The sequence below is a fragment of the Arachis hypogaea genome, chromosome 7 (assembly GCF_003086295.3).
Source record: "Arachis hypogaea cultivar Tifrunner chromosome 7, arahy.Tifrunner.gnm2.J5K5, whole genome shotgun sequence".
In the NCBI taxonomy this organism is placed as follows: Eukaryota; Viridiplantae; Streptophyta; class Magnoliopsida; order Fabales; family Fabaceae; genus Arachis; species Arachis hypogaea.
This window is the reverse complement of record NC_092042.1, coordinates 6,758,671-6,769,011: the sequence shown is the minus strand read 5'-3', so window position 1 is coordinate 6,769,011 and position 10,341 is coordinate 6,758,671. Positions and strand designations below refer to the sequence as shown.

At 28.2% G+C, this 10,341-nt stretch overlaps 2 protein-coding genes across 2 annotated transcripts; one reads left to right on the top strand and one right to left on the bottom strand.

Annotated features, from left to right (window-relative positions):
- Positions 1–1,218: 1,218 nt before the first annotated feature.
- Positions 1,219–2,920, top strand: LOC112702259 (uncharacterized). The gene is made up of 2 exons (XM_025753228.3): positions 1,219–1,903; positions 2,021–2,920. The coding sequence occupies exons 1-2, from the start codon at positions 1,451–1,453 to the stop codon at positions 2,624–2,626; spliced, it is 1,059 nt and encodes a 352-aa protein (XP_025609013.1). The 5' UTR covers positions 1,219–1,450; the 3' UTR covers positions 2,627–2,920.
- Positions 2,921–3,042: 122 nt separating this feature from the next.
- Positions 3,043–4,567, bottom strand: LOC112702261 (1-aminocyclopropane-1-carboxylate oxidase). Its single transcript, XM_025753229.3, has 3 exons — positions 4,325–4,567; positions 3,705–4,238; positions 3,043–3,536 (listed from the first exon to the last, which is right to left on the bottom strand). The coding sequence occupies exons 1-3, from the start codon at positions 4,427–4,429 to the stop codon at positions 3,267–3,269; spliced, it is 909 nt and encodes a 302-aa protein (XP_025609014.1). The 5' UTR covers positions 4,430–4,567; the 3' UTR covers positions 3,043–3,266.
- Between the last annotated feature and the right edge of the window lie 5,774 nt (positions 4,568–10,341).

The following is a 10,341-nucleotide window of genomic DNA, read 5'->3' as shown; positions in this document are numbered from 1 at the left end:
TAAACTCTGTACTTTTCACTTACTCTCCTTGCCTTCAACTCTTGACCGTTCACCCTTAATATAGAAGAGTGAAACTTCCAAGGTTGAAACAAGTTCAACTCTCACACGGTCTTCTTCTCCAACATCAAAGAGTAGCAGCAGCTGAGTGAGAGAGAGAGAGAGAGTATTGCATGCAACTCACTTATTCTCTCTCATCATTTTTCTTCAAGCTTCTATAATCTTGACCATTGAACTTGACGGCTCCAAGTTTTGATTCTTATCGTTGATGAGCTTCTGATCCAAGATGGCTTCACGTTTTTTATGGTTGGTTCTTCCATGCTTGAGACCTTGAAGCTTTCTTTTTGGTTTCTCGTCATAGCACAAATGAGAAATAAACTTTTGTTGTGCTTTGACCGAGAGAGACTAACTACTTAATTGTAGCCCCTTTTTTTTGCTTTGATTTGGTAACAATCTTTTTGCCTTTCAAAGCTCCGTAGCCTCTGTACTTTCTCTTTTCTTTCTTTCTTTCTTTCTTGGAATAGTGAGTGATGTGACCGAAACAAGAGAGAGAAGAGAGAAGTGATGACTTTCGGTAGAAGTTTCAAGGAACTTAATTGAATTAAATTTAAAGTCCCAGTTATCAAGAGTGAGAAAACTGTACGAAACTTGTGGTCACTTAGGTTCCTTTCTTTAATTCATTATACTTGGTTCATGAGCTTGTGATTTGACTTGTCTTTTCTTTCTTATTTTAAAGTTAAGCCACTAAATTCTGGATCAAGCCGAATTTGAATTGATGGACATGGACTTGCTCATTTGTTTATTGAGCCAATATGAAACTTAAATTATTTTTCTATGCACTAAACAAAATTCATTAAATAAATAATTTATAATAATTTAATAAATATTTAATTAACATTTTAATAATATTTAATCATTATTTTAATATTAATTTTTTAAATTCAACAAAATTTAACTAAGATTTTTTTTCTTCTTGTCATGTATTTCTTTCTTCTTTTTCAACAAGTTTTTATTGTGTAAATAAATTATTAGACGAACTTAATTGAATTCGAATTACTAAAATAATTTGGTTATGTAACGTCGTCACCCAATTTTTTTTAGACTTTTTCTTTACTAAAAGAAGCAATCTTCCTTCTTTATCAAAACCTCACTCCTCACCGAAGCAAAGTACCCTAATAAATGGATACTTTATAAGTACATCCAAGGATCGAATAGTTTACTATATGTGACATATTTGAAGTAGTGATGAGTAAGAAACCATTGATAAAATTTGTTACATCCAGAGAATTCGCCAAAACCAGAAAATAGTACTTCTCAAAATCCGAGTGATACAAGAGGAGGGGCTCCAACTGATCAAAATGACCCAAAGGAGGGAACTAAATCTGGCGACTTGGTTTTAAAATGTTGTGATTGTGTCATCTCTAATGTGAAGAATACAGAAGATTGTGAAAGAATGAAACCAATGAGGCCACAATTATTGATGAAATGTGGCTGCGGTAGAGCTGACTGTAAAAGCAATATTGCAGCCGCAATTGCGGTTGCAGATCACAGTACAGAAGATGCAAGTGATGATGATAGTAAAAAGGAGACACCATATTTATTAGCAGCGAAGCATGGTATTATTGAAATGGTGACCATGATTCAACAAAAAATACCTAGTGTTATCCATACCACCAACGCAAAGAATCAAAATGTGTTGCTTGTGGCGGTCAAAAATAGGCAACCCCAAGTTGTTCTGGAACTCAAAAAGAAATCAGAAGCAGAAGTTTGGGACAACTTAGTTATTGGAGTGGATAATGATGACAACACATTGTTGCACTTGGCTGCTCAGGGTTTAAAAGGAGACAAATCTTGGCAAATAGCTGGCTCTGCTTTGCAAATGATGTGGGATATCAAGTGGTACCAGGTATGTATATAACTTATTTCAGTTTAGACAAATAAGTCAAATCATTTAACTGCTCTTAACTATCAACCTCATGTGAAGTTGACTGAGTTTCCATCAATATTACCATGTTTGTTGCAGTATATGAAAAAAATTGTGCCACGGCATTGCCACTTCAGAAGCAACAAGGATTCAAAAACGGCAGGACAAATCTTCAACACATCACACCAGGAGCTCATCCAAGAGGCTAGCCAGTGGCTGAAGGATACATCGGAATCTTGCTCCGTTGTGGCGGCTCTCGTCGCCGGTGTTTCCTTTGCCACAGCTGGAAATGTCCCCGGTGGCTACGATAATGGCGAGCCACCACTAGAGGGACAACCTGCATTCGAGGTATTCGCCCTGGCTTCTCTTGTTGGACTATGTTTCTCCGTCACCGGACTCATAATGTTCCTTTCCATCCTCACCTCAAGGAAGGTGGCCAAAGATTTTCGAAGGAGTTTGCCACTGAAACTCCTTGCAGGGCTGAGTTCTCTGTTTGTTTCCATCATAACCATGTTTGTGTCCTTCTGCTCTGGCCATTTTTTTCTTGTTAACCACAAATACAAGTCAATCCTGTTCCCTTTATACGCTGCCACTTCCATACCTGTCGCTTTCTATGCCTTCGCTCAGTTTCCACTCTACCTTGATCTTCTCAGAGCTATTCTTACTACTGTTCCAACGGCAAGTGATGTAGGTGAAGTTCTCTGACCATGTTTCTGTGATTTATTTATCACTCCTCTACAATAGAGTATAATTTTCTTTCTTTCTTTTTTTCTTTTTTTTTTTTCCGTGTGGTAGCACATGCTCGTGCATGTCAATTTGTCAAGTTGGTCTGGTGTTGGTTGTGCTAATAAATTATTTTTCATTTAAGCATTGAAGTTCCTCCATGTAAGATGTATGTAAGAATATTTCATACACGAACACCTATATATTGTGTGTGTATCTTTATATATCAATGTGTTTATATATATTATGAGATCAGAGCTTCTGGTTTATCGTTAATGTGTGATGTTATTGTTGATTTTACCATGTTAATTTTAGCTCTCAGTTTCTACTTTTACAAGTCGATTATTCTGACATACATAAACTCTATTACTTGGAGGTGAAGGTGGACTCAAAGTGAGTAGCAACAAATATGGCTTGTGCCACAATTCAACTTTTAATACATTTCTGAAATACAGAACCTCTAAAGTGGCAAGTATATGTGTAGGTCAGTAGTTTAATCACCCTACTGTAGTAAGAACTTGTATAGGAAAACAGAAAATAAACATTCCCAACTACTCTTTTTCAAGAAGAATTTATTTTCTTCTTAAAAATTATTACAAGTTTAGGACACAGCTGCAATTAATTAAGCTTCTACAACGCTCATCATGGCTTGGAATCTTGGCTCCTTAGCTTGGAATTTAAGTGCAGCATAGAGCTTCATGTAGTCCTCAAACACAAACTTTGGGTATTCTTTGTTTCCTCCTTCTTCTGTCTTTTGTTCCAACAATGATGGTGCAGGGTATATCACAGCATCACTTCCAGGGTTGTAGAATGATGCTATAGACATCCTTGTTCCATTTGTTTGTGCTATCACACGGTGCTCCACACTCTTGTATTTTCCATTTGTGATCACCTATGTAATTTCACCATAATTATTCATGTTGGATAAGGTTACAAGAACAATCACCTTAACTGATATAAGCAATTAATTTGTGAATGTTAGGCATATAAATATGAGAAAGGTTTTGTTATACCAGTTTATAAACATTATTCTAAGGATTAGTAATAAGAGTTGAAATACCTCAATTTGGTCACCAAGATTAACAACAATGGAGTGGCGCATGGGCGGAACATCCACCCATTTTCCATCCTTGAGAAGCTGGAGGCCGCTGACCTTGTCATCCTGCAAGAGAAGGATGATGCCGCCGGCATCGGTGTGGGCCCGGAGACCCTTAACAAGGTCAGGATTGGGGCACGGAGGATAGTTAGCAACCTTAGTCCCAAAAGAAGGACCCCTTGATCCAGAAAAACCGTTTTTGAGATAGCCCTTCTCCAATCCAAGATTGTCACACAAAAGATCAAGCAGCTGCTCTGCAAGAATCTCCAGCTTTACTGCAAACTCTTTCATTACATCTTTGTACTCATCACTGAGATCAGGAACCTCAGAGATGTTAGATTCTGGAAGATGGCGCAAGAAGAAGGTGCTCTCCCAATCCAATAAGGCCTTGCTTGCCGCAAACTCCTTGAACCTCTGCTCCATGCATTTTCTATAATGCTCTTTGTTTACCCTCTCCACTCTGTCCAATAACTCCTCTTCTATTCCATGATTCACCAACTATATATATATATAAAAAAAACACCAATTAATGTGTTATGCTATAAGATCATGAAAATATGAAATATATAAATGAATGTACTTACCTCAAAGAATCCCCAGTTCTTACAAGCATCTTCAATTTGATCAAGAATAGCTTTCCTCTCGTTACCATTGACATTCTCTAAGCTAATCACTGGGAAGTTCTCCATATCTCTTTCTCTTTCTCTTTTGTATCACTTTGTGTGTTTTGTTAATGAATATGTTTTGAGTATGGAGATTGATGAGAAGTTAGGTGTATGTTACACTACTATTTATAGGAATTTCCAATGATTGTAGATGGAAAGCACTTTTAGAAAATTATAAGAGCTATTAGATAATGGGCAATTGGGCATGACATGACATGACATGAAATAAATATGATAATATATGCATGGTTCCACGTATGTATATAAGTCAAGGGTCAATTTGCGTCATTGAATTGTCTACTACAATTTTGGACTCATATTTGGTGGCTAAGGCTAGTTAACCCTTATAATTATTAGTTTATTACCCAAACCTACCAAACATTTTCTCCTAAATAATAATTACTTAAGTTTGCTTGATTTGACAAATAGCTTCTATATGCAATTAAGTAGTTTATCTTAGAAGGGGACATAAACATGAGTTAGATGGAGTTCTCCTTTGTTATTAGAGCCTCCCAAACTCATTATTATGATATTGTAAAACTTCTTTTTCCTATTTACAAAAGATAAAAAGGCGGATTTAAAAGAAAATAAATAATTTTAGAAACTTTTCTATGTCTCTTACAATACTATAGTATTAGATATTGTTATTATAATAAACACAGCTTTAACATATTTGTAGTAAGTTAAAAAAAAATATATTGTAGTAACTAGTAAGTGATTCAAAAAAAAAGGTCTATATGAAAATGACTTAATAACAAATAAATGAATGCAACAAAATGAGAAAAAAATCTTACTCAAATTAAGGTGATATACGAATTTTTTTAAAGTAAATTTAGCTACATAGAAAGAAAAAAAAAGAGTAAATTTACTATTGGAAATAATAATAATAATAATAATATATAATAAACGTTTACATAAATCATTTGGGACACATAATTTTGAATGAAAAGAAAATAAACTAATAAAAATTGCTTAGTTAATTGTGCAAAATTTCAAGTTTAAATAAGAAATTGATAAAGTTAAAAAATGGATTACCATTGAATTTATAATTTCCAATTCATTATGTGTAAATCTTACCACTTTAATTTAAGTAGAGTTTTATTTTAAATTTTTTAATTTATCAATCTTCTTATTTTAAGATAATTTGATCCTAAAAATATTCACTTGTAACTTATAAATACCATTTATACATTTGTTAGTGATTGTTAAAATATATTAGAATCAATAGCATTCATTAAAATTATTTAACATATCTAAATATTTATTATAAAATATTATATATTTATTATTTAAATTATCTTAACACCTATAAATACTTTTTTATATTATATCATTTTATACAATTTAAATACATTCAAACTTTTTCTCTATCATTCTCTCTTACCTTTCTAAGAGTGATGATAATTTAGAAATCATCTTACACAAGAACCGTGAGAATTATGATAATTGATGGAAATCATTAATTGAAAATTTCATATGATAAATTTTTCTTTCTCGTTGAGTTTAAAAATAAAAAAAATTAAGAGAAGCTACACATTCAAGGAGAAAGTGAAGAACATGATATCACTGGTGACGGAAATAGAAAATTTTAATAATGAAAGTAAAAATATAATAAAATTTAGGTATAGAATTTTTTTTTTAGTTTTATACAATATTCAATAAATTAAAAATTAATCTATTTGTAAACTTGAGTTTCATTTAAGAGTTTGTAATTTGTTGGCAATGAGTTGTTATACATACAAGACCTTCATTACTTACTTAAACAGACGATTAAGGTGATCACTTGACCAATCCAAATTAGTTTAGATATATTTAAAATTTTAAATTAAAACTATCTATACATATTGATAAGAACTAAAAATATATATACAGTCACTTATTATAGTATTTAAAATAATAAAAATATAATTTCACACACACAATATAATATTTAAAATAATAAAAAAAATAAATTATAATGACTTTCTTTTTATTTTTAACATGACTAAATATTTTTTTATATATATTCTTAAATAATTATTTTACTTTTTACTATCTCATATTTAATTATCAAATTTACTTATCACAGTCTTTATGGTATAAATAAAATTTTTAACCAAAATATATATAGTATATTAATATATAGATAATATATTTTTTATTTTAAATAATTTTAAAAATCACTAATAATTTAAATTTTATGTATTTAATTAAAAAACTAAGTTTTAATTTAATTATCAATTAATTAACTAATATAATAAAATTAATTATCAAATTTAATAATATAATAAAATTAATTATCACTATTTTTTGAATTTATTTATTTATTTTTTATATTAAATTAAATTTAATAATATAATTATTATTATGTATTAAATTTAATAAAACATTTTTTTAACATAAAAAATAAAAAAATATATTTTATTTTAGAACAAACATGATATAACAAGTATTATATATAATATTCATTTTTTTAATTTTATGGGAGTAAATATCTCTCTTCATTGAGTGTGAATCCGTCTCTAATCACAATCAGAATTGCAACAATAAGAGCCACATGAAAAAGAATGCCTGTAAACTAAAGACTTGAACCGTTTTCTGTTCTTCAAGGAAACTATCTTTGTTTTAATTTCCTCTAATATTCTTGCTCATTTTAGTAAAAGATAATATGAACTTATCTTTCCATTTTAAAATAATCGTTGCTTAATTATTATTAGTTTTTTTAAAATAATTATCGTTTTAAGTAAAAAATATTAATTTTTTAATAAATAAAAAAGGTGACTGTTATTTTGAAGGAGAAGATTTTACTATTATTTTATGAAAAAATATAAGTATACAATGAAAATACTAAACAATGTTAACAATAGATATATTGGATATTTATTTTATTAGGTGTACAAATGATTATAATATTAAGATTTAGACAGATAATTTAAAGATATAATGTATTTTTATTTAATTAGTGCTTATTTATATTATTTTAAAAAATCATTAATTATTTAGTATAATATTTATTTTATTATTGGTATCTTTTCGTACGATTATATTAGGTACATATACATCAAAATTTATTACTAATACAAAATACATATTAATTTATAAAATATATATTAAAAAAATAATAAATAATACATATATTTATACGTAAATACATAATAATTAATTTTAGTGATATATTTGAACTTACTCATACATTTTTCATTTCGTAATACCTATTTTCGTTTCCAATATCATAAAACTAAAGTCAAGCTTGCCTTTTAATAATGGAGATGAACCGCCGGAGGCTATCACACCAAGTGTGCCTATGGTCATGCACGTTTGAAATTACCTTTAAACCTTATCTATTTAATTTGAAGAGAAAAATATGATGTTTTATTATTCAAACTATTAAATTTATTTAATTATTATATACAGTCTAAATAACGTAATCCAATTCAATTTTGATCAGAATAGAAATATAAAAATTAATAAGTTCAATAATTGCTGTAACTATTAGTTCAAAAAATTATTATTATTATGGTTTAATTATATTATAAGTCTTTATAGTTTCTCAATTATATATAGTTTAAATAATTTAGTTATATACTTTTTATTTGACAAAAATTAATCATTGAATCTATATTCTTTATAATTAAGTTTCTTTTAATTTTTCTAAACAAAATATGAATGTATTCATCAGTTAACGACTTAACGGAAGACTCTCACAGCTGACTACTTATAGATGCATGAAGAACATATTTGAATCTGTTCAATCAGACTTTGATTTTTCTCCGTTATATTTGTGGCTCCTATTGCCTATTAAATATTTATAAGTGGTCAAAAAAGATGAAACAGTAGAACAGTATATTGCTCTGATTATATATTTCCAATTTCTTGACATTATATCCTTTGATTTTACCTAACTTATTTTACTCCTTTATCAATTGACTTAATATTTGTAAGAAAATTAAACTGTCATGTGATCATTTTCATTTTCCAGGTCGTGGCGTCTAATAATAATATAATATTGCTAAGTAATAACTGTTTTAAAAATTTGATTGCAAATTGACAACTAAACTCTTGCGCAACGTCAAAAACTACTTTTTTTATGGTTGGTTGATTATTATAACGTATATAAATTATAGTTCTTATGTAGAAAATCAAATAACTTTGAATCTTTATAATCATTATTCAATTCTGCTTACTTTTTTTAAGGATCTTAATCCAAATACAATAATCATTTCATATTTCACGCGACAACTACTTTTCTAACTGGACCAAGATCAAAAGTCATATATATGTATATATATATAATTATTTGTTATGATGTTTAAAAATTAATATTTAATTCATTAATTGTCAAAAATGGTCAAATAATTAGTATCTAATTTAAAAATATAAAATTAATAAATTTTAAATATTTAAAATTTATTATAAAAAGTAAATTAAATAAAAAATAAACACTAAATAAAAGAAGCAAAATACAATACACCACTCCATGCCAATCTTGTATCTTAATTAGGGTAGTGTACGTACTTAGTTTCTAATGAAAGTAGAACATGAATAAAAATAGGAATTAGAATTGATTTGGTTTCAATTTTTTTTTTTTTGGTTTGAAATGAATAAAAATATGAATTAAATTGATTTATAAATCCTATAGATTTACATTATAACTAAACTCATAAAAGAAAAGAATTTAGAGAATAAAAGAGGTGGTAAAGGTCCCATGACATGACAGTAATAATGGTCCCATAGTGGTCCAACTGTTGTTATTGTTGGTAAGGAAAAATTATTGTGTAATACATACAGAATAACAATGTAAAACCAAATTATTATATTAATTTTTATTTTACATAATTAGTTCGAAACAGAATCATTCATTCCAAATTATTTATTTTAAATTACTTAAATTAATTTCAAAACTATTTTATTCTAAACAAAACCTTTAAAATTTTATTAAAAATTAGTGTATGTAGACTGGACACTTTACATGCAGTAATGCTGACTAAAGACAAAAATAGAAATAATTCATATGCCAATATGCCGTTGCCTTTTTTGTTATGAAATATTCAAAAAAATAATCATAACTAGTATTGGTGTACTATATACGAAATATATATATATATAAAAATAATAACAAATGTAAAATTAATCAAGATAGTAAGTGCGGGATTTTTTATTTAAATAAATTAAATAAATATTTTATTTATTAAAATAAATAATTATAAAAATTATTTCGAAAATACATTTTCTAGTCTTATCTCGTTTACATTTATGTGTTATATAAATAATTATAAAAATTATTACAAAATACTTATGTTAATTTTTTTTATCAAAAAAAGATAAACTCGAATCCACAACCTCTTAAATAAGTATAAAAAGACTATGTCATTTGAACTTTAGTTCATTGACAATACTTATGTTAGTTTATTAGTTTAAACTTGTTAGTTTCAATAGTTTATTAAAAATATTTACTAAGCAAGTTTAAACTTCTAATAAACTAACATAAGTATCTTGTTAATTAAACTATTGAAAATTTTAAAATTGGTAATCCAAAGAGTAACTACTTTTATAAGCCGGCAGAGGACAATCGAAAATGTAAACAAGTTTTATTTAATGAGGTTGAAAATTTAATGTTTAAAAGCAAACGAAGTTTTACTATTGAACGGTAAATAGATCCTTCCTTGTTGAATTGAATTTTATAACTGTATTAACTAGCTTGTGGCAACTACCTTCCAATAAAACACGTGATGAAACTCCAACTAGCTTAGGGGGGATAATAATGCATTAATACTCTTGCAACTTGGTGCTTTGAGGCAGCCTCAAAGAAAATTCAACGACGCAACTTAGCGTATGATATGATATTTGATATAACCATATAGGTCTCAACAAGCCTAATTGAAAACCATGCATGCATGCACTTTTTATGAAATTCCGGCATATCACCATACAAAACTAATTTAACTACCTACAATAAT

Bases quoted from the DNA above. Each gene is read 5' to 3' on its own strand.
- LOC112702259 (XM_025753228.3), top strand. From the start codon at position 1,451: ATGAAACCAATGAGGCCACAATTATTGATGAAATGTGGCTGCGGTAGA. The intron at 1,904-2,020 runs GTATGTATATAA...TGTTTGTTGCAG, and splicing joins GGGATATCAAGTGGTACCAG to TATATGAAAAAAATTGTGCC.
- LOC112702261 (XM_025753229.3), bottom strand. From the start codon at position 4,429: ATGGAGAACTTCCCAGTGATTAGCTTAGAGAATGTCAATGGTAACGAG. The intron at 4,239-4,324 runs GTAAGTACATTC...ATATATATATAG, and splicing joins AGAACTGGGGATTCTTTGAG to TTGGTGAATCATGGAATAGA. The intron at 3,537-3,704 runs GTATTTCAACTC...GAAATTACATAG, and splicing joins ATCTTGGTGACCAAATTGAG to GTGATCACAAATGGAAAATA.